Source organism: Delphinapterus leucas, chromosome 19, assembly GCF_059928025.1.
Source record: "Delphinapterus leucas isolate spDelLeu-1000000601 "Yukka" chromosome 19, BTC_Dleu_Yukka2, whole genome shotgun sequence".
NCBI lineage: Eukaryota > Metazoa > Chordata > Mammalia > Artiodactyla > Monodontidae > Delphinapterus > Delphinapterus leucas.
In genome coordinates this window covers 16,226,719-16,243,723 of record NC_143147.1, presented here as the reverse complement: position 1 = coordinate 16,243,723, position 17,005 = coordinate 16,226,719, and the positions used below count along the sequence as shown (strand labels likewise).

The 17,005-nt window shown below is 57.5% G+C and overlaps 2 protein-coding genes across 9 annotated transcripts; one reads left to right on the top strand and one right to left on the bottom strand.

Moving 5' to 3' along the window:
• Positions 1 to 3,185: 3,185 nt before the first annotated feature.
• Positions 3,186 to 8,917, top strand: ACADVL (acyl-CoA dehydrogenase very long chain). Of its 2 annotated transcripts, none has more exons than XM_022595430.3 (20): positions 3,186 to 3,328; positions 3,403 to 3,478; positions 3,751 to 3,816; positions 3,900 to 3,972; positions 4,077 to 4,141; positions 4,247 to 4,381; positions 4,769 to 4,913; positions 5,177 to 5,306; positions 5,396 to 5,521; positions 5,855 to 6,053; positions 6,326 to 6,430; positions 6,870 to 6,956; positions 7,042 to 7,104; positions 7,202 to 7,303; positions 7,382 to 7,479; positions 7,567 to 7,639; positions 7,735 to 7,807; positions 7,894 to 7,966; positions 8,065 to 8,140; positions 8,223 to 8,917. In XM_022595430.3, exons 1-20 carry the CDS (start codon positions 3,267 to 3,269, stop codon positions 8,361 to 8,363), a joined length of 1,968 nt encoding a protein of 655 aa, XP_022451138.1. In that variant the 5' UTR covers positions 3,186 to 3,266; the 3' UTR covers positions 8,364 to 8,917. The 2 variants fall into 2 exon arrangements, with proteins under 2 accessions (XP_022451138.1, XP_022451139.1); XM_022595431.3 differs by having other exon boundaries at positions 3,187 to 3,313.
• On the bottom strand, positions 8,604 to 16,713 carry DVL2 (dishevelled segment polarity protein 2). Of its 7 annotated transcripts, none has more exons than XM_030763316.2 (15): positions 16,265 to 16,709; positions 14,023 to 14,092; positions 13,423 to 13,568; positions 13,183 to 13,292; positions 12,923 to 13,058; positions 12,726 to 12,816; positions 12,506 to 12,575; positions 12,261 to 12,400; positions 12,098 to 12,174; positions 11,289 to 11,401; positions 10,973 to 11,101; positions 10,753 to 10,884; positions 10,448 to 10,627; positions 9,791 to 10,009; positions 8,604 to 9,644 (listed from the first exon to the last, which is right to left on the bottom strand). In XM_030763316.2, the coding sequence occupies exons 1-15, from the start codon at positions 16,456 to 16,458 to the stop codon at positions 9,196 to 9,198; spliced, it is 2,256 nt and encodes a 751-aa protein (XP_030619176.1). In that variant the 5' UTR covers positions 16,459 to 16,709; the 3' UTR covers positions 8,604 to 9,195. The 7 variants fall into 7 exon arrangements, with proteins under 7 accessions (XP_030619176.1, XP_030619181.1, XP_030619177.1 ...); XM_030763321.2 differs by having other exon boundaries at positions 8,604 to 9,323; XM_030763317.2 differs by having other exon boundaries at positions 13,195 to 13,292.
• Positions 16,714 to 17,005: the final 292 nt, after the last annotated feature.

The following is a 17,005-nucleotide window of genomic DNA, read 5'->3' as shown; positions in this document are numbered from 1 at the left end:
GGAACTGGATTTCGGGGAGCCCCGGGGTAAGGGGGGGTCTTGCCTAACGGCCAGGGGCTAGGGGCCGTGGCGGGGGAGTGGGGTGGGGGGGGTCGGAGGCGGCAGCGGCCGAGGGAGCCGTGGAGCCGAGGAGGGAAGGGGAGAGAGGAGGAGAGAGGAAGCAGGGGGAGGGAGGGAGGGAGGGAGCGAGGGAGCGAGGAGCGAGAAGGGGGGGGGGTGCCTTGGCAGAGTTAACTGCTTCCGCGCTGGCAGGAACCCGGATAATGGGAAAGGAGAAGGAAGCAGGAGCCCAGAGGCCCTGAGGCAAACATGGAGTCTCGGCCAGCCACCAGGCGGGAGTTCATTTCTCAGACGAGGAGGCACACACAGATGGGCTGGGAGCACCCGGGGTTGTTGAGATACTGGAGAAAGGCCATGGTAGGGGGTAGGGAGTGAAGGAGGGGCTGGCAGGAGGGAATCCCTGGGGGCCTAGTGCTCCCTCAGGATTCACAGGAGGAAGCCTGAAAAGTGACTGCGTCCTAGACTCTTTAGTGCCTGAAACTGGGGCAGGTAAAGAAGAGTGGGAAGCAAGAGGGCGAAGGGGCTACAGGACGGGAAAGAGTGCATTCTCCTTGCCCCTGACTCAGGATGTTGTCCCCAGGGCCCCCAAGTCTCAGGTTCATATTCGCAGTACTTTGGTCCCCCTCCAGCCCTGCCTGCTCCCTCGGGAAGTCAGGCCCCCACCCTCACCCCTTTACCTGACTCTCTGAGATGGAAGCCTCGTAATAGTCCAGGATGTCTGTCACAGGAACAGAGCTGAGTTAGCTCTCCCCCCACCCCCCCACCCCATCCCCCCACCTCCCTGGCTGCCCCTGCCATCACCTCTCCTCCACCTGCCTGGTAAGGACAGAGGAACTCCTCTAGCCAAGGCTGGTGGACTGGATGCTGACGGATGACCCCTGCCCGGGGCTCCTGCTTGTACCAAATGATCTCCAGGCTCCGAACCAGCCCCCAAGTTCAGTAATTGCCCTCACAGGCACAGGCCAGCCCTTTCCACCACCGCCCCCCAGAAAACTGGGGCGACTCACCCAGCAAGGCCTGGAAGAGGTCACTGTGCAGCACCGTGAGGAGAGGGGGTGCCCATCGCAATAGTGGGGGGGCCAGGAGCCAGAGGACTGACCTGGGAGCTGGTGAAATGCAAGTGAGGGGGGATTGGGACAAGGACGAGATTGAGGGACCAACACACTCACCTCCTCTTCCCCAGCCTTTGCCCTCTCACCCGACTCTCTGGAAAGGTCCAGGGAGAAGGATCCCTGGGTCTCAGCCCCCCACCAGCCCCCAGGCCTCTCCTTCACAAGGACTCCTGTTTTTCACCTCTTGGTCCTGGTCCCTCAGACATCTCTCTCTTCTCTCACTTTAATCTCTCTAATCCACCGGATCAGAGCTGAGCTGTCTTCTCCCCACCCAGCCTGAGCTGTCAGGTAAAGTTGGCAGGCTTGAGCCGCCCACCATTCCATTCTTCCCAGGTCCCCAGGCACCACCACCACCACCACCTTCCCCCTCACACGCTGGCCCCTCTCCCCAAAGCCAGGCATGACCGCAACATTTTCCTGAGGACCGGGGAAGAGGGCCACCCCCAAGGGGCTCTGCTCTTACAGCTCAAAAGGAGGGGAAGCTGTCACTCTCTCCTCCTGGGGCCTGTCCCCAGTGAGAATGGCAAAAAGAGGGGCATAAATTACCTGGGACTTCTTGACCCAGAGTAGACGTGTGTGTGTTTGTGTGTGTGTGTGTGTGTGTGTGTGAAGGGGACGGGACATGAGAATTCCTACAGTTCCTCTCAGGACTGGGAAGAATCCATCTGCCCAGAGGTCCAGAGGGCTGCCCTGAGCACATGGTCTCAGGAAAGAACAAGAGAGGGTGCAGAGAGATGTTCAGGAAGGTTTCAGAGGCCCTAAGGGGGAGGCAGCAAACCTCGGGGTCCTTCCTACTGTGAAAATTTTGGTGTTTCCAGAGTTAGTGACAACTCTGTCGTCTCAGGATAATATGCCTGAGCCATTCACACCCACCTTGAGTCACCCACCCCACTATTTTTTTAAATTAAATTAAATTTATTTATTTTTTTTATACAACAGGTTCTTACTAGTTATCTATTTTATAAACATCAGTGTATACATGTCAATCCCAATCTCCCAATTCATCCCGCCACCAACACCCCCGCCCCCCACCCCTTTCCCCCCTTGGTGTCCATACGTTTGTTCTCTACATCTGTGTCTCTATTTCTGCGTTGCAAACGGTTCATCTGTACCATTTTTCTAGATTCCACATATATGTGTTAATTTACGATATTTGTTTTTCTCTTTCTGACTTACTTCACTCTGTAAAACAGTCTCTAGATCCACATGTCTCTACAAGTGACCCAATTTTGTTCCTTTTTATGGCTGAGTAATATTCCATTGTATATATGGACCATATCTTCTTTATCCATTTGTCTGTTGATGGGCATTTAGGTTGTTCCCATGACCTGGCTATTGTAAATAGTGCTGCAATGAACATGGGGGTGCATGTGTCTTTTCCAATTATAGTTTTCTCAGGGTATATGCCCAGTAATGGGATTGCTGGGTCATAGGGTAGTTCTATTTTTAGTTTTTTAAGGAAACTTCATACTGTTCTCCATAGTGGCTGTATCAATTTACATTCCCACCAATAGTGCAAGAGGGTTCCCTTTCCTCCACACCCTCTCCAGCATTTGTTGTTTGTAGATTTTCTGATGATGCCCATTCTAACCGCACCCCACTATTTCCCTCTGTTTTGTGTTGGTGGAGACGGATTTCACGAGGAACCCCAAAGAGTCCTCTTTCCATGCCCCTGCCTCTGGCATCTATCTTACGTTTATGTCTTCCCACCTCTCCCTTCTAATTCCACCTGGGAAGTCCTCCCTTCAGTCTACCCTCCATCCCTCTGGCTGCAATCGCCTAAGTTCCTCAGTCTTCCGTCTCAGCCTATCTCATCACCCCTTCTGAGGGCTACACTCCAGTTCGGACAGGCGAGATGAAGGAGTTTGGGGGAGACAAGGGACGTTTGGAAATGACCCTAGGTCAACCAGAATGCAGGGGTTCGGTGGCGCTCCGGAACTACAGCCCCCAGCATGCCCCAGCGGCCGGAAACCCCGCCCACCGCCTCCCGGTGCATTGTGGAGGATGAGGCAAGGCTGGAGGACCAGACTTTGGCTAACCCGGCGAGAGCGCTAAGTCAACGCTCAGGGTAGCAGCGGTCGGAGCGGTTCGGTGATGCAGGCGGCGAGGATGGCGCCGAGCATGGGGCGGCAGCTGCTGAGGTTGGGGAGCGGGAGGTGTGTGTATGACAGGGGGTAAGGGGGCGGTGGGCCCGGACACCGGGCCAGGACTGAACCCCTACTCCCCACAGCTCGCGGTCCAGTGCGCTCCTTGGGCAGCCCCGGCCCGGCCTCGCCTGGCGACCCTATGCCAGTGGGGCCGCCCAGGTAAGTGACGGCCACCTTCGAGGGTATGAGAGCGGGAAGCCGCCTCGGCTCCCACCTCCCCGCCGCCGGCAGGGGTCTCCCTCTTGGTCCCAGTCACCTGCCGATCGCCCTGGCGCCGAAAGTAGGGGAAAGGGCAGACCAGGGTGCCCTGAAGATGAAACTAGGGGAAAGGTGGCGGATGCGCCCTCCCCTGGCACCCAGCTCTTCCCCTTTGCTTTCCTTGGTACTTTGGAATCCCCTTCCCCGGCCTCACTAACCATCCCTTTCCCCAGGCGGCTGTGGAGAAGTCCGATTCTCTCTCTTCTGAGGCTTCGACCAGGGAAAAACGGGCCAAGCCGGTATGTGGCTCGAGCCCGGGAGGAGCTAAGACAGGGACAGACCCACCCCACACTGCTCCCTGAAACTCGTTCTCCCTGTGCAGGAATCTAAGTCCTTTGCTGTGGGGATGTTCAAAGGCCAGCTCACCACTGATCAGGTGTTCCCGTACCCCTCTGGTAAGGAAACGTATAGGCGGAGCTGGATAGGGATGGGGCGTCTTCCCCTGACCGCCTCGCCTGGCCTGACCTGCCCGTCCCTCTTGCCACTCCAACCCCTGCAGTGCTCAACGAGGACCAGACACAGTTTCTTAAAGAGCTGGTGGGGCCTGTGTCCCGATTCTTTGAGGTGAGCAATGCCAGCCTGAGGAATAGAGCTTGGTCCCTGATGGGGTGGGAAAGAGGATAAGGAGCTTAACAGGAGCCTGGATATGAGATCCTGTGCCTTCCCCAGGAGGTGAACGATCCTGCCAAGAATGACATGCTGGAGCAAGTGGAGGAGACCACTATGCAGGGTCTCAAGGAGCTGGGGGCCTTTGGTCTGCAAGTGCCCAGCGAACTGGGTGGTGTGGGTCTCTGCAACACCCAGGTGAGGGAGCTCCCTCGGTCACCTCCAGTGTCCCAGTCTACACCTCACCCCTGGAGCTAAGGTCTCTGCCAAGAGCTGCCCTGGGGGCCTGTGGGATGTTGACTCTTACCACCAAACTACTTGCAGTTCCCAAGGGCCATGGACCTCACCCAGGGTCCCAAGTCCTAATGAATCGCTAAGGTGGGGACTGCCTGAGGATCGCGTGGGGAACCAACCTCCCACCGAGACCTGGAATAGACCTGCCAGTGTCCTTCTGGCCCCACTTGCTCTGCCCACTCTCTCTGCAGGGATGCCCAGGTCGGGCTCTGCCCTGCTGCCCACGCTTTCCTGCTAAGGGCAGGTCCCCACGTAGCCAGTTACAGCCCCAGATGCCTGTTTCCCCTCCAGTATGCCCGCTTGGTGGAGATCGTGGGCATGCATGACCTCGGCCTGGCCATCGTCCTGGGGGCCCATCAGAGCATCGGTTTCAAAGGCATCCTGCTCTTCGGCACAAAGGCCCAGAAAGAAAAATACCTCCCCAAACTGGCATCTGGTGAGGCAGCCCTAGGAGACCCAGAGATCGGGAGTGTCCTGGGCCTGGCACAAATTAGGCCGCGTGGTACTTGGATCACCACACAGCTGGGCGTGTTGGCTGGGCGAGATGCTGGGTAGACATCGCAGTGTGCTGGTGGGGAGATATGAAGACGCTGAATATCGCCAGAAGCGTTAAAGGGGAATGCCTGTGTGTGTGGGTGGGCACTAAAGGGCCTTTCCTGCCCATCAGAACCCAGTGTAAAGGAGCTCTCTCTCCAACAGGGGAGACTATTGCCGCTTTCTGTCTAACTGAGCCCTCAAGTGGATCAGATGCAGCCTCTATCCGAACCTCAGCTGTGCCTAGCCCCTGTGGAAGATACTATACCCTCAGTGGAAGCAAGATTTGGATCAGGCACTCTTCTCCCACTTTTCCCTCCTCTCCACCTCTGCCCACATCCAGGCCCCACTGCTCCATCCTGACTGCCTCTCACTTTTCCACAGTAATGGAGGCCTAGCGGATATCTTCACGGTCTTTGCCAAGACACCAGTTAAAGACACAGCCACGGGGGCCATGAAGGAGAAGATAACAGCTTTTGTGGTGGAGAGGAGCTTTGGAGGTGTCACCAAGTGAGTGGGCTGGGGAGAAAGAGGTAGAGCCAGGGAGGGGGCAGTACTGAGTTCCAGGGCAGATGGCTGTCACAGGTCACTCTGGGGATGGGTGCAAAAGCCAGAGCATTTGGACGGCATGTTCCTTTTAGGCCTAGTATGCATGCAACTGACCTAAAGTTTGGCTTCAGCAACCACTGAGCCCATCACACGACAGCAGGATAGAGCCGGGCCTCCTCAGCCCTCTGGGCATGCCAGGGACTGCTGCCTGCGCCTCTTACAGGCTGGCTCATAATGAATGAATGGCTCACCCACACACACCCAGTGGCAACTTCTCCACCCTGTCTGTCACAGCGGGCCCCCTGAGAAGAAGATGGGCATCAAGGCCTCAAACACGGCAGAGGTGCACTTTGACGGAGTACAGGTGCCGTCAGAGAACGTACTGGGTGAGGTGGGGGGCGGCTTCAAGGTCGCCATGCACATTCTCAACAACGGAAGGTTTGGCATGGCCGCAGCCATGGCAGGCACCATGAAGGGCATCATTGCTAAGGCGGTGAGTACCCTGCCTGAGTCCCTAGCTAGCCTGAATCTAAGCCTAAGTCATACTGTCTCCCTTTCCATGTGTCCCTGGTCTCTTGCAAGCCCTCCCTCCACCAGAGGCCCCTCCCCTGCCAACAGCTCCAGACTTGATAGCTTAGGTCTCCACCCAGCCTGGACTGAACTCTTGGCTGTGGCCAAAGCCCACCCATCCCAGCGCAGCCCAGCCTCTCTCCCGGAAAGAGGAGACTAGAGAACCACAAGTGGGACACACGTGCCCTCTTCCAGGTGGATCACGCTGCTAATCGTACCCAGTTTGGGGAAAAAATTCACAATTTTGGGATGATCCAGGAGAAGCTGGCCCGGATGGCTATGCTGCAATATGTGACTGAGGTGAGGGCCACCCCCTTCCCCAGAGCCCTGAGGCCTTCTTCCCGGTTGGGTCAGACTACAACCCCCAGCAGCACCTGGGGCAGTGGGTCTCCAGCTTTACACCAATGCCCTAGGGGATGCGGGGAGGCATAGTCAGCTCAGCTTCCGCAGGGTGGAGAGAGCCATGCTGTTCTGCCGAGGTGCTTCCAGAGGTCCCTGAAATTTGGTCTACCCCACCCCACCCTTACTCCTTCTTCACCCCTTTCAAGAAGTCAAATGCCTGCAAGCCCCTGATGAACTGACCAGGGAACCAAATACTTGGACATGCCTGACACATGGCATTGGAAGGTGAAGGCAAGGGCCACAGGGCGCCAGGGCAGACCCAGTCTTGTAGATGTGGGTGATCAGGTCGAGTCTGATGCAGCCCTTTTCCATTTCCCTTCCCGTGTCCCAACCTCAGTCCATGGCGTACATGGTGAGTGCCAACATGGACCAGGGATCCACAGACTTCCAGATAGAGGCTGCCATCAGCAAGATCTTTGGCTCGGTGAGGTCCCAGGCCTGTGGGGAGGGAGAGCCCGGTTTGGGAGCTTGGCTCCAAACCCAATTTTGGGTGTTTTCTTTGTCCCTAGGAGGCAGCCTGGAAGGTGACAGATGACTGCATCCAAATCATGGGGGGCATGGGCTTCATGAAGGTACAGAACACTTCTCTGCCCAGGCTGGCTGCAGCGGGCCAGAAGGAGGAGGCGGCACGTCCAGGAGGGGTGTATGATCTGTCTTCCCCTGTGGCAGGAGCCTGGGGTAGAGCGTGTGCTCCGAGATCTTCGCATCTTCCGGATCTTTGAAGGGACGAATGACATTCTCCGGCTGTTCGTGGCTCTGCAGGGCTGTATGGTAAGAGGGAGGAGAAATGGGGGGAGGAGCTGGGCAGGACAGCGGAGTCCTGACTATTGGACCCTCCTCCCCCCACAGGACAAAGGAAAGGAACTCTCGGGGCTTGGCAATGCTCTAAAGAATCCTTTTGGGAATGCTGGCCTCCTGCTGGGAGAGGCAAGCAAACAGCTGAGGCGGTAAGCTTAGGGGCCAGGGCAGGGCAGGGCGGGGCGGGGTAGGGCAGGGTATGGCAACTAACCAGTCACCCTTCCCCTTTCTCTAAGGCGGGCAGGGCTGGGCAGTGGCCTGAGTCTCAGCGGCACCATCCACCAGGAACTGAGTCGGAGCGGTGAGCTGGTGAGTAAGTGGTCAAGGTGGGGGGACAGTCTGCGTCGAAGACTGACAGGGCTGGGCCCCACTCTGAGCCCCGGGCACCTTCCCCATCTCTTTAGGCAGTGCAGGCTCTGGAGCAGTTTGCTGCAGTGGTGGAGACCAAGCTGATAAAACACAAGAAGGAGATTGTCAGTGAGTGAGCTCTACCCCATTCCCGCCCCCCACTTTCCTTTCCCTCCGGCTAACCACCCCCCAACCGCATCCCATCTACCTGACAGACGAACAGTTTCTGCTGCAGCGTCTGGCGGACAGTGCCATTGACCTCTATGCCATGGTGGTGGTTCTGTCCAGGTGAGGAGGCAGTGGGGGAGGCCTGAGCTGCAATGGGGGCACTGGGGGTCCTGGGCCAGGCTCACAGCCCAGATTGGTTTCCTCCTACTTCCCCCCAGGGCCTCAAGGGCCCTGAGTGAGGGCCACCCCACAGCCCAGCACGAGAAAATGCTCTGTGACAGCTGGTGTACTGAGGTGAGATCCAGGGCTACCAAGTGCGGGGGGGCGGCGGGGGGCCCTCGAGGCACAGGCCTGACCCCTCCTTCCCCCTCCCCAGGCTGCCGCCCGGATCCGGGAGAACATGGCTGCTCTGCAGTCTGACCCCCAGCAGCAGGAACTCTTCCGTAACTTCAAAAGCATCTCCAAGGCCTTGGTGGAGCGGGGGGGTGTGGTCACCAGCAACCCCCTTGGCTTCTGAATACTCCCAGCTAGGGCCTGGCCCAGAATATGCCTTCTCCCAAGCCCAAGCCCAGGCCCCTTCTGTGCTGATCCTGGTTCTGCCTTGAAGGGGGTGTCGGCCCAGGACGGTGCCTACTCTCAGAGGGAGTGCTTACCGCCTCACAAATGAAGTCTCTAACAAGTCATGCCCTGCTGCCGCACCTCTGTCATTTCCCTTGCTGCCTGCCTCCCTCCCAAAGAAAGGAGCCAGAGGCACGGGGAGTTTGCCCCTATTGCTTTATTTGGTGTTTTATACAAGTGACTAAAATAAATAGAGTAACAAAAGCAGCTACACAGCCCCCAAATACCAAATACCCCAGCTTTCTTTGACTGCTGTCTAGGGGAACCAACCCCCTTCCACTTCCCAGGGTACCACCGACTGACCACCCTCCCACCCTGCGCAGGACAGAGCTGACTGGGCAAATGGAGTAGGAGATCACATTTTGGGGTTAGAAGAAGGGGCCCAGGAGACAGGGATTCTTCATACAAAAGAGAAAACGTCTAGTAAAAAAATAGTCCCAAAAATGTAAAAAAGTCTATTTTAACCCCCCAAAAGGCTTATAAAAAACAATAAAGCTAAAAATAACCAAAGGTCCCTTGTTGACCCCTGAGGGAAGGGGGAGGAACCAGGCACTGCTGGAAAGAGTCACAGTGGCAACAACCTCACAGCAGGCAGCAGCCCACAGGACAGGCTGAGTCCAGGCACCAGAGGAGTAATGAGCACGTGACTGACAAGACACCCAATCACAGGACAGGAGCACCAAGCACTGACAGGCCAAGGTTGGAGATCCAACATGGCCCCACCACGCGCTCTACATAACATCCACAAAGAACTCACTGGGGTTGCCCATGGCCATGTGGAAGCTTTGGCGGCTGGCCGTCAGCTCTGGGGGCACGGAGCCCAGGTCTCTGACTGGAGGGGCCCCTGGAGGCTGCACTGCTGGAGGGACAGGGGGTGGGGGAGGGGGCATCATGACCACCATCATGGGGTTATATGGGAGGGCCATGCCAGGAGGTGGGCCATAGGGATGGAGCCCTGGGTGGGCTCGGAGATTGGGAGCACCTCCTGATGAGCCCCTGGATGGGGGAGGGCCCCCATCACCAGTCCCACCAGGTTCCCCGCCCCGCCGAAGGCTGCCGCCCCGGCTGGAAGGCTCAGACTCACTGCCGCTGCCAGACTTGGACTCAGGGGCCCGCTCCTCAGGCCTCCCTGTGCGCCCCACCCCCCCATCGCTTCGTGTCGACCCACTGCTCCGGCTCCCTGTGGGGGGAGAGGGGATGGGAGCAACTGAGCCCCAGCCCAGGGTCCCTTGGCCTCCCCAGTCCCCGCTCCAGCCTCTGCTCCCTGGCTTCACCTTAGTGCCCACGTCCAGGCCCCAGCTGTATGGGGATCTGGCGGTGACTTACCCTCACTGTGCTGGCTGCTGGCACTGCCTCCGCCGTAGGTGTAGGACGAGAGCTCGTGGTAGGGTGGGGGCTGGGGACTGTATGGATGCGGGGCTGGGTACTGGTAGGAGAAGGTGGGCAGCAGGGGCCAGGGCGTGGCCCCGGGCAAAGGAGCCAAGGTGTCCTGGTCCGAAGCGCCACTGGAGCCATCGTTGTCATTCAGAGACAGGTTGACTAGGTCTGGAAGGCAAGAGAAAGACCCAGGATCACTGCTTTAAGAAGCCAGCACCCCAAGACATCGAATGAAGAGGAACTGGGAACCGTTTCCCCACAACCATCCATGATGGGGGTTAAAACGAAGGCCTTGGACAGGAAATGTCCCACCGGCCACAGCCATCAGGGCAGGAACTCGGCCAGGGCCACCACTAGTCCCACGTGCTTCTATGTGACTCAGGAAAAGCCGCCCTCCCCACCAGCAGACACAACCCTGCACATGGCGCACAGCTCATCCGGCAGAACACCGGGGGACGTCAGCCCCCACACGTGTCACCAGCCAGCGCAGGGCCCAGCGCAGGACGCACGCTGCTCAGCGTCCACGGTGGCCCTTAGGCCTGGGGTTGGAGAGGCAGGATGAGGCGGCCAGATCCGCTCTCCCTGGGCTGGGACAGGGGCACTCACAACTCTCACAGCCGCCACTGAGGTCTCCAAAGACATAATAGCACTGCTCAGAGAAGGTGATCTTGTTCACAGTGTGCCGGATAAGGCCTGCCTTAAGCAGCCCGCTGGCATACTTTCGGGCCTCCCGCCGCTCAGGAAAGCCCTCCACGTGATGGTAGAGCCAGTCAACCACGTCCGAGCCTGGATCGCCCAAGGCAAAGAAAGGCCTCAGGTTCTCCTCCCCAGCTCCTGCCTCACCCCTGCCTGGACCACTCCCAGCTGTGGCCTCCTCCTCCCCACACCACCTGCCCAGAGCCCAGCCGTACCCAGAAAGGCGTTAGGGATGGTGATCTTGAGCCACATGCGGTCCCGAACTTCCAGTCCAGACTCTGGAGCTGCCATGGCCTTGGTCACAGATGCCATGTCTGTATGGATGGAGAGGCCCCGGCCCTCACAGCCTGACAAAGGAGAAACAGAGGAGCGGTGGATTCACACCACACTGGGTGGTCTTCCAGGGAGGCTGGATGAGGTGGGCCTGGGGCTCACCATCCGGAAGAGAGGACCCAGAGGTGATGGTGCTCATGGACGAAGAGCCTGGATAGGCTGGGAAGGTGCCAGTCAGCGCGGCAGAGTGTGAGACCCAGGCAGCAGGGTCAATCGGCTGGATGGGCTCATCTGGGAGAGCGAAGGCCACCAAGATGGTCACTTCCCAGTCCCAGAGAGCCAGCCCTGTCCCTCCCCGAATCAGACTCCTGTCCCAGCCCCACCTTGACCCTCACCCACCCACTCCCTGTAGCCTGGAGGCCAAGGGTATCCACACCCGCCCTGTCCTCCCAGCTACAGGTCCCTGAGCATCACTCACTTCGGGGGAGAGTGAAATAGGCCTGGGGAGAGGGATCCCAGCACTTGGCTACAGTCAGCACGATGGGGCTGTGAGGAAGAGGAGGCCAGTCAGGCTGGGGTGAGGGGAGAGGCCTGAGGAGTGGGGAAGCCTGGAATGAGAATAGGTGAGGGACAAAAAAAGGAAAAGAAAAAAGGAGCACAGACATGGCTGGGCCAGAGAAGGTAATGGTGGAAGGCTCCACAATGTGGGTGACTCACCAACACGGGTAACTCTTAAAAACACACTGCTGAGTAATTCAAGTGAGTATACGCTGCATGGTCCCATTCAGAGCAAGTCCGAAAACAGGTAAAACTAAACTGTGTTGTTCAAAAACACGTGTATGGCCGGTGAAACAACGACCAAGCAAACCATCGTGGTGATGACCAAAGCATCAGCAGAGTGGTTACCTCTGGGGGAGTGAGGAGGGAGGGAGTGGGAAGGGACACCGTGAGGGGCTCTCCCAGGGTCAGAAACCTTCTAGGTCATGATCTAGGTGGTGGCGACGCAAACACCCACTCACTCCAGACTCACTTGTTACGCGTTCTTGCTCTATGTATTTTTTGGGGGCAGCGCCGTGCGGTATGCGGGATCTTAGTTCCCTGACCAAGGACCGAACCCTCGCCCCCTGCAGTGGAAGCGCGGAGTCCCAACCACTGGAACGCCAGGGAAGTCCCATATTACGTACTTTCTGATGAGCATTATGTTTTACCACTTTTTAAAGTAATAAAACGAAAGGTGAAAAGGCAAAGAAAGAGAACCAAGGACCTGAGACCAGCTCGAAGGCTCACCCCGGCTTGTGCACGATGTCCCTCAGCACCCGCACCGCATCATCGTTGCTCATGTTCTCAAAGTTCATGTCGTTCACCTGGCAGGAGGGGCGGTGGGTCAAAGGTGGGGGAGAGGGGCTGAGGGCCCCGGCCTGGGTCAGCGGGTGGTCCCGCCCCAGCTCACCTGCAAAAGCATGTCCCCGGGCTCAATGCGCCCATCAGCCGCCACAGCCCCACCCTTCATGATGGAGCCGATGTAGATGCCTCCATCTCCCCGCTCGTTGCTCTGACCCACGATGGAGATGCCCAGGAAGTTGTACTTCTCTGTGGAGGGAGGCCAGGTGACGAGAGGAAGGCCCAGCCTCATGCCTCCCAGGGACCCTGGAGACCAGGTCCTCCCAGCCCCCAGGGCCCGGGCGCCCTCCATACCCATGTTGAGCGTGACTGTGATGATGTTGAGAGACATGGTGGAATCAGTGACGCTGCTGAAGGATGAGGCCTGTGGTGGGTAAAGGGGAAGGAGCCAGACTGCCTCCAACAAGCCGGGACAAGCCCCAGGATTCTCCCTGTCTGGGCCTTGTACCCCCGAAACCAAGGCCCGCGCCCCCAGCTCCCCCGAGGTCCAGCTGCCCCACAAGAAGCCCCTCACCCTCTCCAGGCGGGGTGGCCGCTGTTTCCTCCGCCGCCGGTGGCGCTTGAGGAGGCGGGAGGCGCTGCTCTGCTCCGTGGAGCTGCTGAACCTGCCGGGAGGTCGGGCAGGGAGCTGGCCGGGCGGTGGTCGCGGGGCCAAAGGAGAGGACGGGGTGGCGGTGGGGGGGCACCCCGGGGAGGCCTGTGGAGCCCCACCTGCTCATGGTGTCCTCCTCGTCCGAGTCCCCCAGGCTGGTGCTCTCCAGCTCACTGGTCATGAGGGTGGAGGAGCTCTCGTACCCTGCCAGGTGGCGCTCCAGCCTCGAGGGGCCGCTGGGCCGGTGGCCCCCCGCTGAGGGAGAACAGGAACCTCAGGAACCAGGACTCGGGCTCCTCACCCTTGTCAGGGCTTTGGGTCGGAGCCGACCCCTCCCCAACTCCCAGTCTAGCCGGCCTCCAGGCCTGGCCCCCCTCACCGCCGCGCTCACTGCTGTCTCGCCTGCGAGGTCGCTCCCGCCTCAGAGACACCACTGACTCTGTTTCTGTCTCGGGCTCCAGATTTTCCCGGCTGCTAGACACGTTAGGGCTAGATGGGCAGAGAGGGTTTCCCACCTGCGTCAGTGGGACAAGGCTCCTAATCGTCAGCTTCCCCTCCCAAGGGGCTTGGATTCCCTCCTCACCTCCCTCCCCTGGACTCAAGAATCCCAAGGACTCACTGGAAGGATGGAGGCCTGGAGTCTCCAATGCCACTGGTCCTCTCCGGTGGCAGAGGGGGTACGGGTGGCGGTGGAGGCACCGGGTCTGTCCGAGGCTCGTGGGCTGGGGGGGCCAGCTCAGGTTGGGGGTTTTCTGATGACACTAACTAGAAGGATGCAAGTGATTTGAAAAGAACAACAACAAAAGAAAACGGCTCAATGAGGAATATGAGAGGCACATGAGATGAGAGTAAGAGGAAAGAGTAGAAAAGGGGACGGCGCCTGAGAGAGCCCAGAGAAAAGTACAAAAAAAGCAGCAGCAAGCATTAGAGGCTCCAGAAGGAGAAGGCTGAGGAGCTCCAGCTGGCTGGCTCTCCAAACAGGTAAGGAGGATGGGAGTTCCCTGGCAGTACAGCGGTTAGGACTCGGTGCTATCACCGGCAGGCCCAGGTTCAATCCCTGTCGGGAAGGCCGCACAGGGCACGGCCAAAAACAAACAAAGAAACAAACAGGTAAGGAGGCAAAGAGCCAGAGCTTCCGGCAACTGAGAGGGGGCGGGCACAGGCTGAGGCTTGGAGGAGCTTGGCAATGCCAGAGGGACTCTCCGGCAGGGCCCCTTACCCAGGATACCACCCTTCCGTTGAAGCAGGGAAGGCGAGCATTGTCATCTGAAATCTCTTCCTTCACCACCCTGCCGAGAGACAAGATAAAGGTCAGTGAGACTGGGCTGGCTTCCCCCATTCCCACCCGCGTTCGAAGTTTCTCCCAATCTTCATCCAGCTCAAGGATGTTGCTTTTCTCCAACCTTATCCAAGTCCCCTTCTCTGACGCTGTAACACTTACACCTAAGAAATCACCAAACTCAATTCCCTTTCCTTATTTCTCCTTCTCTCCCCAGCTCATCCTCAGGGGCTCAGCGCTGTTCCAGAGATTTCCTAGAGTCTGATTCAAACCTCTCAGTCCAATTTCAAAGGCTTTCCGTAAGGTTGCCCCAGCTGCCCCAAATATCTAAACTTAGGAGCCTTGCAGGCAGCCTCCCTCCAACTTTCACCGTATTCCTCACACAACTTCCCCCAAAGGCTTTGGTCCTCATCTACATCTCTACTTTTATGCTTTCCTTAGTTTTCTCTAACTCATTTTCAGAGAGATGTCCAAATGTGCTGTCTTCCCCTAGATGAAAATACCCATTAGACCAAAGAATAGTACTTCCTCACTAGACTGAGCTCCCAAGCAGAGGTGAAGCCCAGATCCCCATTCTCCTGTGCCTCACCTGGCACAAACTCTGCACTAAGCAATCTGCTCCTCCTGACAGACCCTAAAGCCCAGTCCTGGGGGTCACCTCTCCCATGGGTTCCTTCAACGGACCTTCTTTTCAATCACCAAGTGAAATCATCAATGCCTGTTTTGTTCAACACCATGTCCCCGGCCACAGACCAAAGTACCTGACACTTCGTAAGCATTAACAAATACCTGCTGGCTAAACTAATAAACGTATAAACTATGACACACTCTGCCCTGAACAGACTCTCACACACACTCACCCCCAAATTGGGATATCTGGTCGGATTAACCCTTTAGCCTAATATGGTTCTAAGAATGTGGATATATGTCAGTCAACTCAGTCCCACCTATTATCAATGTGACAACACAACCCAGTCACTGCCAATCTGTCTCAGCATAACGTTGTATTCTTCACAACATAATCCAGTCTCAGCATAGTCCAGCCTTCCAAGTGATTCTATCCTGTATTATCATAACCTAGTTTAAGAATTAGACTCAATGCTAATAAGGGCAATGACCACACACCAAGAACGTACCATGCACCTGTACTAAGCAGTTTACTCTGGTTAACTCCATTTCACAGATGAAATCAAGGCACAAAAGTTGAATAAACTACCCCAGATTATAGTGCTGACAAATAGAACATTGAAATCCAAGGTAACCCCCAAGACAGTACCACCTTCCCAACGTCCAACAGTGTTTCTAGGTAGAGCCCAGTCTGTTCAGCTTTCCTATAACCCAGGCTATCCCAGCCTGATCCAGCCTCCCTTCAAGAGCTGAGACTGAGGACCAAGAGAGCACAGTCCCAAAGGCTATAAACACAAAAGGGCCTACTCCGCATTATTTAAAGTCCCGGTCTTGCCCAGACTGTCCCAAATTACCCCAGGGTAGCCCAATCTATTCTACCACGAGCAGCTGTCTACATCAATATAGACTAGAATATCCCAATACAGCTGACTGTACCAGCTGTATTGGTACAGACCCCGTCAGCCCCGTCTGCCCTTGTATTGAGTGTCCCAATAAAAACTAGGCCCGCAGAGAAACTAAGATCAATCAGTAGAACCCGCTGGAGACCAGAATGGCATCCCAACACAACACTCTGCGTTAGTACGGACTAGACTGTCCTCAAACTATCCTGTCTGCCTTAGTATAGGACAGAACATCCCAAGCCCGCCCAGTATAGTCCAATCTACATCAGCAGAATCCACAATATCCCTACATAGCCTGTGTGCTACAGGACTACTCACAATGTAGTTACCAGCGGAGAGATCAATCTACCTCAGCACAGACCAGAACACCCAAAAATAAACCAGTGTGCCCCACTCTATTCCAGTATAGCCTAATCTTCTATAATCTGGTTTAGTATATCCCAGTCTGTCCTCCTACAGTTCCGCACGCCTCAGTCTGTCTAAGCGTAACCTTGTCCGTCCTGGGATAGCCAATCTACACGAGCATAGTAAAGATGTGCTCCACTATAGCCCAGAAAATCCCAGCATGTCCCAAAGTAGACCAGTGACCCTCAAAATTACCCAACCCACAAAAGCACAGCCCCCGTCGTTCCTAGTCTAGGCCTCGCGCTCACCCGAAATCCTGATCCATAGACTTGAAAAAGTACTTAGCGCCCGCGGGCCGCTGCAAGACGCTCTTGAAATCGCCGAGGGTGATGCGCTCGGCGGGGACGGGGATCTTCACCAGGTAGGGAGTCTCTTCTTCATCCAGGTGGTAAATCACCTTCGTCTCCCCGACACCACCGCCCCCAGCGCCGCTGCCCGCCATGGTCTCGCCCGCGCGCTCCCGGGCTCCGCCGCCCACCCAGCGGAGCTGATCGCCCCCGCCGCGCCTGCGCACTCCCACGAACCGACGCGCGAGCAACGCGACCGACCCAGCGTAAGAAAGGTGCAAAAGGGAAAAAGACAAGGCTCAGCGGGGTGACGGCGTGGGGGGGGGGGGCGGTGGGGACGGGCCGTGGGGCGCGACCCAAAGCCGCGGGCTCCGGCGCCGCAGCCACCGCAGACGTCGCGAGGGCTCTCCAGCGCCCCGCCCACCTCTCCCCATGTCACGTGACTAGAACTAGCCCACCCCCGCTCTGCCCGTAACGCCCCACCACGTGACCCTCGCTGGTCACGTGAGTCTCAGCTCCGCCTAGCGCCCTCGTCACATTATTGCCACTTTCAGCAACGGTCTCCCAACCCTCTACGGCTCCGCCCCCAAGTGTGTCCCCACCCGCCTCCTCCAACTACCCCGGCTCGGCTGGCCTCTGCCCTCAGGGGGCACCCCGCTTTACCCCCTGAGGGAGAGAGCTTCAAGCAACTATGATCCGCTG